General features: G+C 33.4%; 1 protein-coding gene across 7 annotated transcripts in view; it reads right to left on the reverse strand.

The window, feature by feature from the left end:
* Positions 1-12829: 12829 nt before the first annotated feature.
* Positions 12830-20204, reverse strand: part of LOC128208334 (paired box protein Pax-5-like) — a 73602-nt gene continuing 66227 nt past the window's right edge. For all 7 annotated transcript variants that reach the window (XM_052911923.1, XM_052911916.1, XM_052911901.1 and 4 more), the window contains 2 exons: positions 17525-17638; positions 12830-15440 (listed from right to left, as the gene is read on the reverse strand). In XM_052911923.1, the coding sequence (XP_052767883.1) occupies positions 15349-15440; positions 17525-17638 (206 nt within the window). In that variant the 3' untranslated portion in view covers positions 12830-15348. The remainder of the gene's footprint in view (positions 15441-17524; positions 17639-20204) is intronic.

Raw genomic sequence — 20204 nt, forward strand, 5'->3', positions numbered from 1 at the left:
ACGGTAAGGGTGTCCGCCTTTTCAGGTAAAGGTCGTCCGTTTGATCCCCCAACAGGATGAGAGTGGTCTAGTGGTGTAGGTGACCGTATCTCGTCCCAGATGTTGCGAGTTTATCCCCTAACAGGGTGAGAGTGGTCTAGTAGTATAGATGGCCGCCTCTCAACGAAGACATCGATTATTCCCCACCAGAGTGAGAGTGCTAGTGGTGACCGGCTCTCACCCGAGATGTTTTCGATTTATTCCTCTTCAGGGTGGAAGTGTGTTAGAAGTGTAGGTTTCCGCCTCTTATCTCAGTTGGCGTGGATTTCTTCTCCACCAGGGTGAGAGTGGCCAGATGGCATAGGTGTCTGCCTCTCAGCCCAGATGTCGTGGGTTTATTCCCAACCATGAGAACGTTCTATTGGCCTCTCAAAGAAAAGGACAAAGTTCTGGTTTCGGCCGAGGAAACGGATCGGAGAGTGATACATTCATATTTTATTCCCAATAAGGCCTAAACCTCATCGTGTAGGTGGGATTCAGTGCCTTTTAGGTCGTTTGCTGGACTCAAGGTGGAAAAGGAATCATTTTTGGTTCTCATAAAGCAAGATTCATTTCACATATTTTGTTCAGGTATAAAATATTTCTTTACAATCAACGCGAATAAAATCGGGAACAACTGTTTAAACACGTTTTAAGTGCATGTTCTTTAACCGATGCACGGACATATCCGGATAATCGCGTCCGATACAAGCAAATAATTGGTTATAGTTACCTCCCTTTGTTCAGATGTAGTCTGTACACACCACAGACAGTTAATACAAAACCTAACTAAATGCCCCATTACACAAATTGTGCATTATTATTTACATAGTGAAGTTCTCCGTCCGTAAACAAATGCAGACCAGACATTTCTTCAAATTCCTTATTTGCGCAGAATTTACTTACATATTTTTTTTATTAACTTGTCATCATAGCCGTTGCTAGATACTCATTTTTCGCTATAATGTTAATGGCGTGCTATTAAACGGTGTTTAATAAATGTTGTTTGTTTCAAGTACATGAAACATGACATACACGATATACATGGGCTCGCTTAAATTTATGAATTATTAAACTCAATAGTGCCCTTGAAGGCTTTGGGTGATTTAAGGTTGATTGGAGGGAACTAATGTAGTTGAAAGTTTGAAAGTTTTATGAATACACCTTTAAAAGCTTGTCTGTGATTGACTACTGTATTTCAAGCAATTTTTGCTAGACAAATTTTCTAACTTTGAAATTAAAGACCCTGACAACTTATTGTCAGATGGCCACTCACTTATAAGTGTCTCTTTGGCAGTAAGCTCACGTCTAAAAACTAAAAATACGATAAACGAACCTGAGTCAGAGCACAGCCTTAAAACATGCCCTAAATGGCAAACTGATGAAAAGGAGATGTTTTGTAACCAAATTAATCAAGAACACTTGGCTGTTCTTATACAAATGGTTGAATCAATGAATTTTCAAACAGGAAAAAATGAATTAAATGTAGCAGTTGACGAAATCAGTAGCTTATTCATTAATAGTTCTAAAAAGGTGTTTACAAAATGCAAAACCCACTATAACGTCAATAATAATAATAATAATAATAATAATAATAATAATAATAATAATAATAATAATAATAATAATAAACCTTGGTTTAGTCCAGAATGTCATAAAACAAGATGTACATATAATTTGGCTAAATCGAAATATAAAGGAAGCCGTTCTTTGCGCAATAAACTTTCCTTAAGAAATGCTAGTCATGCTTATAAAAGTGCGATTAATAAATTTATAAGTAAGCATAAAGAAATAACAGCGCGTAAACTTCGTAATTTAAAAACCCACAAACCCAAAGAGTACTGGTCGTATCTTAACAGAGTGAATAAATAAACTCGCAGTTCTCTACCCCCCCCCCCCCCCCTTATCAGATATGTATAACCATTTTAAAAATCTGAATGATAGTAGCAATCAAGAAGTTGTTTTCGAGTTGCCTCCCTTAGACCGCACAATAAATAATGACATACTAAATCGGCCGTTCTCCCGTTGTGAAATTGAAAAATGTATTAACAATTTGAATAGCGGAAAATGCCCGTCTCAATTTGATTGCATCCTTAACGAACACATTAAAGCTACGTGCTCATCACTTATGCCAATTTATTTAAAATTATTTAATATTATCTTGGAAACCGGTCATATACCCGAAGTTTGGACAGCGGGTATTATTCGGCCCATTTATAAAAATAAAGGAAGCCCGCAAGATTGTAAAAATTACAGACCAATAACAATTCTAAGTCATCTTGGAAAATTATTCACATCGCTGTTAAATAATAGATTAAATAAATATTTGGAAGAAAATTCTATACAACGACTGATCATATTTTTGTTTTGTATAAACTTATAGATCTTTACGGGCTAGAAAGAAAAAAAAAATATACTGCTGTTATGTCGATTTTTCCTCTGCATTTGACAATATTAACAGAGTTTATTTGTGGAGAAAACTACTCCAGTATGGCATATCAGGCAAATTCATTCGTATGATATACAATTTGTACAGCGATATCAAATCCTTGTTTCCGGTGATAATGACATACTATCACCATTCTTTGAAAGTAAAAAGGGGGTCCGACAAGGAGAAAATTTGTCACCGGTAATGTTCGCAATTTTTCTAAATGATTTGGCATCCTACCTTCTCAATCAGAACAATACAGGAGTCGACATAAGTGTACGCAACGAACAAAATTTGGTTACCTATTTTAAAATACATGCCCTACTTTACGCTGACGATACAGCGCTACTTAGCGAAACTGAAACAGATTTGCAAAAAATGATTGATGATTTTGATAATTATTGCAGTACTTTTGATTTAAAGGTCAATATCGATAAAACAAAGGTAGTTGATTTTGGCACAAATAGGCCGACTCGCTATAATTTCAAAATAGGAGAAAATATAATAGATACGGTTACTAAATATAAATACCTACTAGGAGTATTCTTTTCAAGCTCTGGAAGTTTTCTTAACGCAAAAAATACATTTAGTTGAACAGGCCAAAAAGGCAATGCACTTACTATATAAAAGTATTTACAATCTAGATATACCGACAGATTTACAATTACAATTATTTGACCATACAATATTGCCAATACTAGTATACTCTGCTGAGGTATGGGGCAATGAAAACCTAAAAATTATTGAGCAAGTTCATCTTAGTTTTCTCAGAAAAATAACAAAAACTAAAATGAGCACGCCTGCTTATATGCTGTATGGTGAAACTGGACGATACCCATTAGAAATTACCATAACATGTAAAATGACAAAATTCTGGATATCCATTCTTCGAGGTAAACAAACTAAATTATCACATTTTTGCTATAAGTCTATGCAAAATGATAATTCCAGATCTTTTAAATGGATAGATCACATAAAATTAATGTTAGATAATACTGGGTTTTCCAATGTATGGTTAGAACAATCAACAAATATAAACCCTAATTTACATAAATGTGTTAAACAAGTCCTTATCGACCAGTTTAAACAAGATTGGCACTCTGTAATGAATAACTCTTCTAAAGGCAAAAACTACTCACTGTTCAAGGAAACCCTCGAATTAGAAAAATACTTTTTAAATCTTGCTCCTAATTTGAAACTCTTTATGAGTAAATTCCGTATGGCAAACCACAAATTCCCGATAGAAATAGGAAGGTATAATAATGTTGACTACGCAGAAAGATACTGTCATATTTGTAGGTCAGATCTTGGTGATGAATACCACTACTTACTAGTTTGCCCATCCTTTTCAAATGTCAGAAGAAAATACCTACCAAACTATTATTTAAATAGGCCAAATACAATTGAATACAAGGAACTGTTAACTGACACAAACGTTAAACTATTGACAAGAGTAGCCATTTAATACGCAAAGCATGTCAGCAAGTGTAACTTCTCTAGGTTTTTGTTAAATTGAATTATTTATACTGAGTTCCCCAATAACGTTTGCAATTTATTTATACGATATGCTTGTCCAAGGCACAGCCTTTGAAATCTGGCACTATATTGAATATCCCTTTATCCCTCATATTTTGTAAATATATTTAAAATAACTGTCTCCCTCTTTTCCATGATAAGACATATATTCGATACATGTACGACCATGAAAAAAATACAAAACCATTTTATTTCCGCCACTCGAGACAAAGCTATTGTTCTTCGTATTAGTATAATTAAGCTTTTATTGACACTGCTGACTAAACTTATATGTCCTGAAGTTGTCATGTATGTATGACCTGAGTGTAATAAAGATATTTGTTGTTGTTGTTGTTGTTGTTGTTGTTGTTGTTGTTGTTGTTGATGATTAATCAAGGCTCATTCAGAGCATCTGACAAAACAATGCAATAAACATGAACATTAAAACATGTTTAAAACAAAATAATAATGATAATGATAATGGGTTAGGTGGAATATCAAACCAAAAAGTAAAAATTCAAAGATGGAGAATGAGACATATTATGATTATAAAATTATATAATGTGAACAAGGAACACTGGCATAAAATATTATCTAAACAAAGATATTACTTAGTATTAATTTTTTTACAGAATAAAGATAATCTTAAATTAGTTGATTTGTACTATTCATAAGGTGATCAAATTTTAAAGTGGTAGGGTTATTGTAATAATAACCGTCAATACAAATTTTTTCTATCTGAATTGAAAAATGAACATTGGAAATTCATCACCTATCATATCGTGATTAACACTGCATAAATTGCATGTTCTACTATTTCTTTCTTTATTCAAATATCTTCCTTTTCCAATAGGCAGTTTATGATTAACAATTCGAAATTTACGCAATATATTGGTAAGGTTATGAGATAATACACGAAAATAGTTTTCAATGTAAAATTCCTTGTTAAAGATGCCATAATTTTGACATTTATTTAATTGATCTATTGTGCTAAACCTGTTTTGGATAAACTGGTCACGAAGTCGCTTTTAAACAAGGTTTTTGAAAGCAACTGGAGAACTAACATGTTGATATAACCAAAAGTTTGACAATCCAAGGCTATTTAAAGTGGTATGAACAAAATGAATCCAGCTAAAATTTTAAACATTGTAAACATACATATTAAACAAACTTATATACAAAATATTTCAGATTTTTGAATGTTTAGACATGTATAACAACATTACATCAATAAAAAAGAATTTGACTTTTAATACGTACAGAAAATGATAAAATTCCAAGTTCCCCATTTACCATACAGTTTGGAGTAGACTCCTTTAGGTTGAGGAGTTTACAAAACTTTAACTGTAAGCGATCAATTAATTCCATATTTCCAATTTCCTACACTTCTGATCCATAAATACGAATAGAGGCTATCAGTGAGTCAAAAAGACTCATCTGCATATCAAAAGGCAGTTATAATTTACGAGCTTTGTTAACTGATACATACATAAGAGTAAGGGCTATCATTGAGTCAAAAGGACCCAGGTGCATATTAATAGTAATAATTTACGAGCTTTGTTAACGACTGAAAACAAAGCCTTTCTAGCTTGATTGATAAGATATTATTTATATCATTTAAATTTCCATTATCAGAGATATGAGAAACTATCAACAAGTTTAATACAAGTACCATCAAAATGAAAATTTGGCATATTTTTTAGTCTTCTTTTGTTCTTCCATAATATAACTATCTTTATTTTAGCCGTATTTACTTGTAAACCCCAGCTCTGGTAGTATCAAAACATAGCGTTCAAAGTGAATTGTAATATCTCCGCATTTTTAGCCAGAATAACTGTATCGTCTGCATATAATAGTAGAAATAACTTTAAAAATACAAGAAAATCATCTTCACTAAGGTATTTTTCAAAATCATCACAGGCTGTTTGTAAACCATTATACTGAGTCGCCATAAAATCACTTAAACCATTAAAACTAATCAGAACAGCACAGAAGACAAGTTTTTACCTTGACGGACACCGGGCAGACTAGTAAAAACAATTTGTTATTTGCTTTAACACGAGACTTAGCTTTATCATGCATGTTGTACGTAAATAATTTTAAAGCATTTGCAATCAAGATTATAACTCAACAACTTTTTCCAAAGAGTAACTCTACTAACAGAGTCGAACGCTTTGCGGTAGTCAATAAAATAACAACACAATTTCTTTTCTTCTATAATTATCAGGGTCCATTATATCACCTTTATTTTTGTACAAGGGCAATATTTTGCCTTTACTCCATATATCAAGAATTACATATAAAAGCTTACAAAACAATGGCAACATAAATTCATGAACATTTTTAAATATTCATTGAATATGTCATCAAATAATGAAGATGATTTATTATTTTTCAAAAATGCAATAACTTTTTTTTTATCTCATCTACTGACACAGTAGCGTTGAGTTCACTATTTGTATTTGAAACATTTTGCAAATCTAGTTCTATAAAATCATCATTTACATTAACAGCCTTTTCATTTAATTTCCTAAAATGTTCAAAAATAGCTCACTAGATATTTGGTTAATAATATTTGTTTTTGTTTTTTTAAGAAGAATATTTATTTAACAGATTCCAATGAGCTTAAGGGTCTGTTTTTTAACCGTTTAAGTTTTATAACAAACTCACTTTTGAACAAATTTAATTTCTTATTCATTTCCTTTTTGTACTTCCTACAACTAGATACATTTCTTCTTGAAAAAACTCTGGATCTGTACCTTCTAAAATTGTTTTTGCTTGACAAGTACTAACTTCTTAAATTGCTTCATTTTCATCAAATCATGGTTTATTACTACATTTTACATTTTGTTTATTATTTAATAGTGCAGATTTTCTTCTCTTTGATGAGATCACAATCATTTGCAGCCTTCAACAATAGATTGCTGACTTTATTGGTAACATCATTTATTACTTCATCATTATAATTTTAACTGTCAAACAAATGACCAATTTCAATAGAGAGATCATTTAAAATGGTTTTATCAAAACTGTCTTTAAAACTGTCTGCCAAGTTCTTACCCCATGTAGGTTTGTTCAAAACAATACATTCATTAACAACAGACTCTTTCTGAAATTCATTGTTTACAATGTTTTCTCTTAGTATGATGCATGTTTCTATGTCTGATAAAAATGGATCAAAATCTAAAATATCAAAATGTCTTTCTTTAGGTAAATTAATTCTAGGCAAAAAAGTATAATCTATAACACTGTCACAAGTACAGGTGGGTTTACCAATGTATGCATCAGAACCACATCTACCATTTGCAAAATGCAAATCAACAACGTTGCATAGCGGAACAATTCTGTAACCATAATTATTCAAAATCTTATCCTTAGATGTATGCTCTAATGGAAAACCAAGTTCAAGTAGATTATCTTTACAAATAGCGTGTTTTATAAAATGATCAAGGTTCTCATTGGCAATTTCATATTCAGGAGCCGCTATATAGGACTATATCGCCGTTTGAGTAGGTAAGATTGGTCTCCCGTGGATCAGTCGAAATAGTGGTAAATTGAAAAAAGTAAGTGCATTTATGATTACCTTTTATTGGAATATTGGATGATTTCGAATTTGTTGGCAGAAACAGAAAGGTAAAAGTAGACGGGGTTTTGTTTGGGTTGTTTGCAACATAAATTAATGATTTATTTTTTGAGATTACATTTGTCCGAGATATCTAATTGGAACAACAAAACTAAATCATAATCGATAGCAAGCTTTTGCACGAATGAGATCGGTGCTTATGTTTTTCGTGTTGATTTTCTTTTAATTTGGCCAAAAAGTACCACCAACTATACTGTGAAAAAAAGTGAAAGGTGATGTTTCTGGTTAGAACGATAAATGCAACAAAAACAACCATTGTACTATATTGATACATGAATTACATTTTGACATGTTGTAATTATTTTAAAGCTTCAATTACTTGCATGCATGCTCCTGGCATACTGGGCATGCATACGGAGCACGGCTTGATTAAGGCTTTCCAGTAGTCTCAGTGCAAGCGGCATCCTTATTTGAAACCGTCTGCTTAAAAGACACTCATTATTCAAGTTTATGACCTGTATGATTGTCAAAATGTAATAACCCCTTATGTAAAAATGCAAAAAGAATCCATAGCTATCTTTAAAATAAAAAATCTACCTGGACCTAAATTCCTGACCGATACTACTTCAGCTCAAACAAAAAATGCATCTTAAGCGGTTTTATTTTATGTTTAGTTTTCTTTTCGTTTGCTAGCCCAAAAGAAAAGGAACGGCAAAGGCAAAAGATGAACTCACACAACGTACGGTTAAAACTGGCTATGTTGAAGTCGTGAGTACTTCGGGAAATACTTCGAGATAATAAACATTCGATATACTCGAAATTCAAAAAATGCATAATTAAACTGAAAAAAAGTATAATAAATAAAGTTCGACATAACCAGAACATCGAGATAACAAAGTTCGACAGAATTCATTGTTTTTTCGACTGTTTATGTTAAGAGTTCAATTTTGTCGATCAGCAGAAAATAGAACGGGCGCACACACAAACATGCAAACACGAAAAAAACTATGAACCATCAGTGTCGCATAACATTTATGAAAAAAAACAACGTATTATGGACCCTCACAATCTACACATATCTCATCCAGTTCTGATCTACAAAAAAAGGCTGGAACAAAAATCTTCAATAATTATTCGTTCCTTAGTTTCCGCCCGGCACAATTAGATCTGTCTGACTTCTCTTCTTTATTTCCTATAAGAAAAACACAGTCAATTTGTTCCATATCAGTAGCTTTAATACAAATGTCATCTGGAGGTCTCCTCCGCCCATTTCTTAGAGTGATTATTCATTTCAATTCCAGTGGTATCAGTCTAGGCCTGCTTGATATATTTCAACGAGTAATGGACTTTCTGGCCAGGAATGGACGAAGGCCTCAAGCCAGACACTTGGTAATCTTAATAAATAAATAGTTAGTGTTTGTTTAATTTGATTCTGTGTCCGAATTGACAGTTGCAAATAGAATAACAACATTACATCATAATAAGCAGATATGATAGAGTTTTGTATTTAATCTACTTTTGAGTATAAGTAATAAACCCATACATATACAGAATTGTTTTCCAACTGTAAGACAACTGTACCTGATAGACATTTGACCTACATTTTAGGGCTCGTTTGCATTCACCCTGGCCATAGTAGTTTGGTCAGTCGAATTTATCCCGTCGAGCCATTCGGTCTACAAGTTGATATCTTAGCCTGAAAAACAATGGAAGTTCTGTGTAGTTTTTCATCAGTAAACCTAAGTAAGGATATCAAAAAAGGGATAAATATGGTAAAATAATGCAATAAACCTCCTATTCGGTCATACGTACAGGTCGTGTTTGCCGATATTATTTAGACTATGGAAGCACATACGGGTTATAACTGGCTAAACGTGTGAAATATATATAGTTATCATTCATGCATTGTAAATCGCATTGTAAATTGCCTTTGAATGCATTTGTTATCAAATTAAATAATATTTCCAGAACAATATAAATAAGAAAAGATGATATAGAACCATTAAACATCATTTTGCTATGTTAGAATGTAGGTCCTTCTATTTCTCGAAATAGTTCATTGCTTTTCATTTTGCTTTAACATATATAAATAAAATGCTTTATTGTTTCATGTCTGTTTTGTATTAACGTTTAAAGAGAATATTCCACAAGAGTGTTCCCAGCTTGATTATTGTTTTCCCCATGGGGACAGACAGAGGATGAAAACAGAAATTAAGTTTGTTATTTTTTTTTATTGGTTCCCGCATTATCCATGCATGAGCTCACTGCAACATAAGGCAGCCATAACTGTTCATAATTAGTTTTATTTATTATCCATGAAAAAGAAAAACATATGAATGTTTTAACATGTCAAATTAAGTTTGATATTCGTTACCATTCTATGATTCCTTTTCATGTTTTAAGAGTACATTTCATATTGCAAACCTTCACGTGTATTCAGTTGGTGCTGATCATCTCATAGATGGCAGTATCATTCATTAATGGTAAATCAAACTGGATATATACATAAAAAATATTATCCGTTATAATAGTATTAAAGTAAAAGTAGCTGTGGTTGTTGTTTTGTTGTCATAAGAAGAGTTATTGTATCATAATTTCTGCTTATTGAGGTTGTTGTTGTTGCTGCTGCTGCTGCTGTTGTTATTGCTGTTGTTGCTTGTTGCAGTTTGAGTTGTAATTTTTATTCATATCCTGTATAATATATGAATGACTACATGGTTCAACCAAAAACTGAAGGTTCATTGGGTGTCTAAGTGTTTACGCACTTCATTGACTGTTCAAAACCGCAACACGTTTTCAATATAAGGCACACTACATAAAAAGAAGTAGAAGCGAAAACCACCACTGTGATTATGGGATAGATGAGCGATTAAGGGCCAAACTATTATTCTTTAAAATATGCAAATTACATTTGTTTGTGCAATATCTTCGTGTACATAGTACTTCTTCAGTACTTTTACTCATGTTGCTATTTATGTTTTTCAGCTTTCATATTGGCGTTTTGCAAAACTGTTTTCGACATACCTCAGTGTACAAAAGTCATAGTCATGAATTGGTTTTAGAAACCAATGAAGAAAGTTTTCAGAAAAAAACTTGTAAGGTATAAGGAAACGTTAAGGAAATTGATTTGTTTCAAGCGTTTACCATTGAAGAATTACATGTTTGATAACGTTCCCTTAAAACTGCATTCTAATTGCATTAAACCGCCAGGTGAAGCAGCTGCAAAAATGAACAAATTATGAACGAGCACTTTCACTTATAGATGTCAAAAACAATAACAAAACAGTCACAGAAATGATCATCTAGGTTTAGCGGCGTAGCATGCCCATTGACGTGGAACAGCTGAATCGGGTAAGTCTTTCAAAAACTGCAAAATAAAATACATTAAATTAAAGTTATAAGAATTGAACTTCATTTTTCTTAACGCCATGAGAAACGCGGAATAATAATATAAATCATTTACATGCTGTGTATGAGAGCCTCGCCCTGTCTGGTCACTTGATTTAGGTTGTATGGTCGAAGTAACCAATTGGTGGTGGTGGTGTGTAAGCTTATTTATGCTCGCACTCGGGCCTTGACCATTCGGCGAATGATCTGATTAGATCATTTTAGTTCTTTTTGGAGCATAGTTCGCACACAGAATGATACCCTGGTTAGAGCTACCCTGGTTGTTTAACGTGCACCAGTGTGTAGCACTGTCACACGGGAACCCCTTTTAACCTTCCTCCAGGAAGAGGATTAGTATTTCTTTAAGGGTGCGGCGGGGAATCGAGCTTGCGACCGTCATTTTCCCACTGAAATAATATTGCAATAATAATGACATTATACGTTAAGCATTCCTCTAATGCTACAAGTACATCGTACGTGTATACTCATTACTAAATCGACAGTCTTTCAGCACTCTAAATACTTTGATATATCAATAAAATTGAAAGATCACTTATTTTGCAAAGTAACTCCTGCAAAGTGAACTCGGCATATAAACCCCAGCTTTATTTTTTTATGAATCTTGTTTGTGTGTCACATCACAGTCTTGATAAAAGGCACGATTCCAAAACAATTTATGTATGGTTATTACTCGTATACATAAACATACGTTAAACATCTAATCTTACATCTTTATATGGCCACTGTCCTGTTTTTAGCCGACTTGCAAGATGTAAATGTGTTCAAATTAGGAGCAAGCATGCAAAAACGTGATTCGTTATCCCCTACAAGACAAACAGGTCAGTTGTTCACAGGTGGGTTCAGGTTTTGAAACACATGGTATAATTGCTATGGCGACGTCGGAAGCACCCTTATAAAACGTTATTTTGAAAGAATCATCATTGGAAGATATGTTGACATTTTATTCCGAGTATTGGTTACCTCCCTTTGAACTTTGTGTCAAAGATTTTAATTGTAGTTTCGGCTCTCAAATATTTGTTCGGATCGTATAGTCAAATCTTTATTACCAGACAAAAACACACCATAAAGTCTGGAGAATACTATTGTATCTAGGGTGTCCCCAAATATCGGTGGCAAAGCATATTTCTGAACTTTTGACGTTAGTTTTTTGATTGGTTTATTAAAGCTTACACAACATTCTTAATTTTTTGTTAGCATTAAATATGAACATTTATGGAGTTGAAGAATACAGATTTATTTTGCTCGAGATTTAATTTTAAATTTGTAAAACCGATGCTCCCATGGTAACCCCCATGATTTATTTTCATTGTGTGTGCACACTTTTATTCTCATTTATTTTTCACATAGAGTACAAAAAAACGTACATGTTTGGGTGCGCACTTATAAACTTGTATGTCTTTATTGTGGTAGCCTTTTGACCTACTTGTCTTGAAGTAGAGCTCTCTATTTTATTGACTGATAAAGAAGATAGTGAAAAAGAAAAATATCCCTTTTAATTGTTTAGTCGAGCCACGTGTTTTGGAATATACCCTTTTAATTGTCTATACTTCATATTTTTCCAGTATATTAATTTATATAGACTCCAAATTTGGGGTAAAAGCGAACATTTAATAGCGAACTTTATGGCAGTTGTTTCGTAAGACGTATTTCTCACGACCTATATTAAAACTTATGTTTGTGCAGCCATGATGTACTGCATATAAATCAAAATATTGAATTCGCCTCCCATTGTTATTCCGATTTATGCAAATGCGGCATCCACCACTTTCGCTATCTTTGAAAATCAGTATCATCTGTGATGATAACTATCTTCCTCCCTTTTGATAATATTTCTTAAGGGTCACTGGCGAAATAAATAAATCACAGAGTAAAAAATATTCAATGTAACAAATATTTATTTTTCTTAAAATTATATGACAGTTTGTATGACAATCGTTATGTATTCATGTACACAATTATAACGACCCCTAGCGACATTCAACTTGTCACAAGCTCTGTGCTATCAGCGCAATCTCATCTCGCCATCAAACTTATAAAACTTTATATGTATACAAACAGTTCTGATATCAAAAGAAACGTAGCACTTTCGATGTGTAAATTTCTAACATAACTTTCGTAAGTAGAAGTCCCATTTCCCACAACGTAACATATTTACCTATCACTGAAATTTCATCTTGCTTAGAGTATGACAAATTGAAAAGAATATACAAAAGCACAAAAAAATCATAGTTCAAGATTATTTGGGTGAACCATTATTCTATGGCAAGAGTCTAGCTTTCTTCCCTGACTTTCTATAGTGATATAAATAAAAATCCTTTTAGTTAAGCAGTAAATGAAATTGATTCAATTATAAAACATAGCGCTGTACAGGTAAGATTCTCTTCAAAAACAAATGAAACGAATATTTATCAGTTGTTTGTCACTGAACTGGCATTGTCAGATTCTATACATACAATCATTGAAATGTTAAAAGTATTGCAAACAGACATATTTTTGAGATCAAAACTTGAAACACTTGGAACAGTTAGTATTAGCTGATTTCAACACATATTCACATTTAGTAGTTACTGGTGTTTGAACAAGAAGTGTGGAGCCATGACTGATACACGACGTTTTGAAATGAGTAAGGTTATCTTATATTGCACTGTCGATGAATATTTCTAGGTAAATGAGTGACCATTATGCTATTTCTAACGAAAATGCGTAAATGTACATGTAAAAAGAGAATTCCATGAGTATTTCAAAAGCTTCTTTTAAAGACATTAAATAAACAAGTTTTTTGCCAATAACACATGAATGGTGGAATATACAGGAGCAATCGTAATTACTCGGCCTTCTCCGGCAAACACGGCCATCTCCGGCAAGCTCCGCCATCTCCAGCGGCAAGCTCGGAGAGTATATTTCTTTGGACAATAGCCAAGTTTTTGCGATTGATACAAGAGTTGACAAAATTTAGTGGTAAGCAATGGAAACTCTCACTCGTATCCATATATACATGTAGGTATGTATAATATGATGAGATAAAAAAATTCATGGAAAATTATGGTATGAATATTTTTTTTTTAAAAACGACTTTGTTGTTCTGGTCATGTAATAGCTGAACAATTTCAAGAGAATATAAAAACAATGAAAACGCATGTAAAGCTGAACAATTCATGTTTAAATGAGATTCACACCATATTCCCTGAAAAATGGATACAATCATACCATTTTTTCAAACAAAATGAACAAAAGTAAGTACTTGAAAGTCAGTTTAAAAGTATGACTTAATTGCATGTTCATTAGTCTGATACAGAAATTATGCCTTAAAATGTCACTCAACTTATGAAAATATAAAAGTATAAAACGTTGCTAAAGACTAGATGATTTTCCTTTGTATGGATGTAAGTTTTCTAGTGAAAGAAAAACCTTTACAATAAAAAAGTAATGCCAGTCTTTAAAGAAAAATATTGCTCTGAATATGTTATATTGTTTTAGTTTTACATAGTAATGAAATCAAAAATATTTTATCAAAGAATAAACACAATAAAAACATTCATAATCTAATACACAGTCGTTCCTGCACTGTACACTCCCACGAATATTTACTTTGTTCCAACGAAATTTCTTTCGCAACGATAAAACATTCGTGGCACAACTAGTACACCATACATACCACAGTTACACACTACACTACGGCTACCCTGTCAGGCCAAACAATCTGAACAAGTATTATGTCAATATTTTGAGTATGTGTCGGTACCTTATATTTGCAATGGTTGCAAAAAAATCATAATTGAATTCTATAATACAAAATGTGTGTATAAAATATTTACAAATGTCACAATATAAAACTTTAAAACAAATAATAACAAATAAACATCTGAGCTTTTCTCTACAAAAACATGGTTTCATGTGATATTACCTATTTGCAAATATTAAAGCAACTATCTAAATATATGTTATGTGTTTTAAGAAACATGAGAACATGTATATCGTCAAACAGCAGTTTGTATACAGTTGCTATGGTAACTGCACCAAAGCATTGGTTACTTCGAACTGTCCAAATCTGTCGTACACACTCGGAGGGATATATTGCAAATCGTCACTCAGACATGTGCATGCGCGGGCTCTATGAACACGTGTCGGCTGCTCTGGAATACAAGCGACCTCCATTTCTGCCATTGCAACAAATTTCTTCTTACAAGTAACTCTATAGTCACATTTTTAAAGCTTTGAACACCAGACACCAGTCTCAAGTTCTTCAAGATCATCATCGGTGTTAAGAATGTGTGTCAATTTTCTATACAGAACACACTGCACGACCCTGTTATGTCACTTGTCAAATATGACGTATTGTCTGTCACGTGATATCTTATGGCACATCGTTTCTTTGCAGCAATGGAGGTGACCATGTTTACGACTTCTCTGGGCTGGCAGGAACACCTGCGGGTTGTTCTGTGCGGGATCCAGGTGCCCCTACATTCGTCTGGTAATAATAATCAGGATCTGCAAGAAGGTAGATATTGTTTAAATACATATATAGAAAATATGTTTCAAACAGTCCAAATATGTCCTTGTTGTTAGAATAGTGTTTTTGCTGTGTTATAAAGTAACCTACATGTTCAGCCCATATACATGTACATACATTACAATTAATCGCTGATTGAAATATTTTGTTGCGCACAGAATTTAGAATTAGTTACTTGGCTAATGCTTGCTCAAGAAATGCTCCACTCAATTTAATGATGGGAGAAGAATACAGCGCACTTAATATTCATTAAATCAAGTGCATTCATAAACGCAAAGGATATTATTTCCGATGTTGCCAATTGTGTGGCTGAATTCTTGTCTACGCCTGCTACCGGAGCCATAAACATCTCCAAAATCAGTTAAAATACGGCAACTTGATCCAGTCCTCATAAACCGCATATAATCCATTTACGCAGTTTGCAGCCCATAAAACCACGACAGCAATGCATATAAGAGTTCCACTGTCCATTGACCAAACCAAACAGTGGTATCGTGCCTCTGGCTAACCAAATTATTCTTATGCAGATTGATGTAATTTCATGTCGTCTGCTTGGGTTATTTATTGTTTCAAGTTCCGGAATAATCTCATATGTCACTGGATTCATATCTGGCCAGAAATGATCTCTTTGTCTTGAACTATTTATTTTGATTTCTTCGTCATGCTTTGGAGATGTTTTGGAATGCTATTTCGTTGCTGTATATATAAAGTTGGCAGTATGTTTCTCATAATAACCACAGTCAATGTTTATGCCATAAATATAGAATCAAGTCAGGCTCCAAATGTTTTCCTGTTTTACTAAATAAACTGAACATTGACATAGTTTAGGTTTCAAACTATTTCAATACTAAAGAAGACATTAAACACGATGACCAATATATAATTGGCCATCAGCCACTTGCATAAAACCTGTATGGCTATATTCCGGTTAGTTTGAACATTAAAATGATTCCATTGGTTAATAGTTAATATTGGATAAAGGTTGACCAATCAATAATACACATTTTGGCTGACCTTTACCAAACAAAATAATTAACCAGTGTTATACAAATTGGCTGCAGAGCCTCCATCTCAGGCCCGAGCTGGAATCGTTTACAAAATATCAGAATTTAGAGCTTTCCCTGAACGTACACAAGAAGCGAAAATAAATAGTATACATGAACCCATTCCATTCTGTCTAGTTTAGTCCATGTTTGTTTTGTTTTTGCCAATGTCTTATGGTCATCAGGTCACACGATAATGTTTAGTTTTTGTTTGGGTTCCACTTGAAATCTAGATTTTCATTCAGTCGACTTATCTACTACCAAAAAGACAGTAATTGTTTGAACCCTAGTTAACACCGCCATACACTGACACCTATGTGCAGTGTGTATCGAACTGGTTGATGGCCATCAAAGAGGCCCACTGACGCTCAGTCGCTCGGCAAGGCGACTGCGCTGATAGGGAGGTCAGTCAAACATGGGCTGGTTACAAATAGGACTTCTTCATAAAACCATTGCATGCTTCGTGAATAAATATTATTGTCACAAAACTTGTTGCATTAGTATATATTGTTATCCCCTTATGTTCTAGTCATTTCGCTTTCGTGGTTCTGTGTGTTGTGTTGGGTGGTAGAGTATTCAGATAAAACGGATTTCTTGAAATCGTTTTTTTAAAATCAATGTTAAAAGCTTTCTCTAAAGGAATATGGAATATGCATTATCGGATTATTCTGTTTTAATGTTGTACACATCTAAAATTTAAAATTTCACTGGAAGTTATTGTTCTTTTTCTTTTCGGATATTAACACAATTAAAAACTTTAGCTTAAGACAAGTCAAACTATTAAAAATAAAAAGCCATTAAAAGTATGCTGAAGTGACAGTCGAAACTCGCTATGTCGAACCTTGTTATCTCTATGTTCTGGTTATGTCGAACATATGTTTTTTTTTAATTTCTTTCGGTCCAATTATAAACATATTGTATTTCGGTTATATCGAATTTACGATATCTCTAAGTAGTTCCCGTGGTTCCCGACGACTCCGACATAGCGAGTTTTGACTGTATACTCATGCCAAACTTACTTATAATTCCACTGGGCCCGTACCTTACGGCGGCCCACTGAGGGTTATTGTAAGAGACCGACTGGTACTGGGTATATGGCACCGTGTGCTGGTAGTACTCGCTTGTCGTGTTACCTGAAAGGAGAAAACACATCCTCAATTAAAAGTTATAGAAAATGCATGATCATTTAATTCTAAGTTCGATATAGTCATGGTAGAGTGGTGAAAACATTTTATAATGTTTAACACTACTAGTTCTAATTGGTAAATATTATGTCAAACAATATTCCTATTGAAAAAAAACAATTCATCTAATGTCATACTCTAAAAAGTATCTACTTGCTCACAAACTATATGAAGAACGAACGCAACTTTAACTAGCTAATGTGTTACGAAACAGAGTTTATAAATACTAAATGATTGACTTCTGGTATTATCCTTACGTTTCATTGTAAAACTGAGGGTCGACATCGTGTAATAAGAATACCTCAATTTCAAACCATTTTTGATAGTTATATATTCTAAAAAATGAAATTCATACATGTTCTTGGTGTACAAAAGAACAAAATTATGGTCGTGTTGCTTTGATATATGTTGGTTGTGGAAGAAAGAGAGACATTTGTCATGTTGTATAGCCTAGTTAAGCAATGTGTTTGTCCTTTAAGTTTTAACAGAAAATAGATGACTTTCAAAAGTACGCTTTATCTCTGAACAGAGAAAAATGATATCTCTTCAAACAAAAACGAAATCAAATGTCAAATAAGTAAAATTATTAAATGTTTTGTCTTTGGTTTAACGGAATTATCGAATTTCGCCATCGGTATAAGTACAAAGCGAATTGAACAAAGGCCTAGAACAATGTCAAAATTGGATATGAGAACACAGATCCGACAGTCATTCCTAGACACATAACACGGGTGTCCATTGTCTTATAATGGCAATTGCCAACTTTAAACAATAGTTTCAAAATCAGCTATGTAATTGTCTATTGAATGAATATATCAAAACAATTGTGAACAATCTCAGCATGTGTCACACTTTCTTGATTAATGGTCGAAATGTTTAACAAGGCTGTCTTAAGTGAGCCAATTTTATGACGGTTACAATCATTTTATTCAAACCCAATTTTTCTATAAACTATTCTTTTTTAACCAGTCATACATTTCTTTCTTGTATTAGTTTGCGTTTGTAACAAATTGACAGTAATTGAGACAACCATCTCCATGTAAAAGTATCCCCATTTTCCAATTACGACGGACCCTTCGCAGAACTATATTAACTATTCCTGCACCTTCCCTAACCTAATGGTATTGTATTATTAACAAATCATCCCTATCAACACTGCGTTATTGTCGCTTCTACGCTTCCTTCGATCGCCTCTACATTATCTCTGGCACATCATTTGATTAATGTGCTGAATATTAATTTAGCAATTTGTTCTTCTTCTTCACTGTTTGCCTTTGTCGGGCAATAAACAAGCCATTCTACACTATTATCGACTATGTTTTAACAATAAGGGCTTATCGCATGGGTTTTTATACGCAGATTGATTTTAGACCGTCCAAGATGTCTTCTTTTGACGGGGAATTTTCATTGATCATAATTTGCTTTGCGCGATAGATAAAGTCCTTGAGGAAATCTTCAAAGAAATACATTAAACAAACAAAGACAAGTTCCCTTTTCCTGGAATATTTAAAGTCACTATTTTGTGCAGTGACAGTTGTAAAGATTGGTATGTCATTGAAGATAGAAAGTTAGAACACATCTTTTAATGAGCATTCTTTTTTTAACAAAACTGGTAGACATCAGAAAGAAAAGTACAAAGATACTCTTTAAGACAAGGCGATTTTTTGTTTGTCACTTTTGTATATTTTATTTGAACATTGGTCTAGATTTATGGGACAATTCACGACGTATTGGTGCGTTTTCCGGAGCGCATTTGGAATTTTTTCGCTTCAAATCTTTGTATAAAATCTACCAACTTTCACATCAAACGGTTTCCCAGATTTGAAATCGCGCAATCTGACATTGATGCCGAAAGAATTGTGAAACACAGATAAGTCATGCTTCAAGTCTTTGACAAGCTATACAAATAATGGATGAAGAAGTATTCAACCCTTTCCAACAAAAAAACGTGTCGAATAAAAGATACAAAATATCGCAAATTAATAAGGTGCAAGTGAAAGAACAAACATTTCCCTTCGGTTTCACGAAGTCTCCAGCAACCTTTAAGTTGTCCATGATTGCGCTTGAATACTTTATGAACTACCAAAGGAGTTGGTTAAAATAGGCTTTGTAATTACTCGAGGTGTTTATTTCTTAGATACAATCTGTAACTCGCTGGTTAAACAAACAGCATATAAATTTCAAATAACTGTGCCTTGAATATTATAATGCCCAGGATACAAGTTAAATAAGACATCAATCGCCATGAATTCTCTATCCGACCTGTCCCTTTTTCAAAGATTGTAAACTTATTCATTGGAACGATTAATGTGAATGTTTAATTACTGCGTCGTTAGATTAAAACTCAACGCTATGAATAATTATTGCTAACGAACTAATTTCAAGTGGGTATTCGTCCCAAGGACCAAACCCTCCTATAAATGGTTACGCCAAGAACCGTCCACAACCACATAACGGGTGCAGTCCTCTTATAAAGTACTCAGGGTACATTGATTACAAATTAACAGCCCCATCT

The sequence above is a fragment of the Mya arenaria genome, chromosome 2, assembly GCF_026914265.1.
Source record: "Mya arenaria isolate MELC-2E11 chromosome 2, ASM2691426v1".
Classification (NCBI taxonomy): Eukaryota; Metazoa; Mollusca; class Bivalvia; order Myida; family Myidae; genus Mya; species Mya arenaria.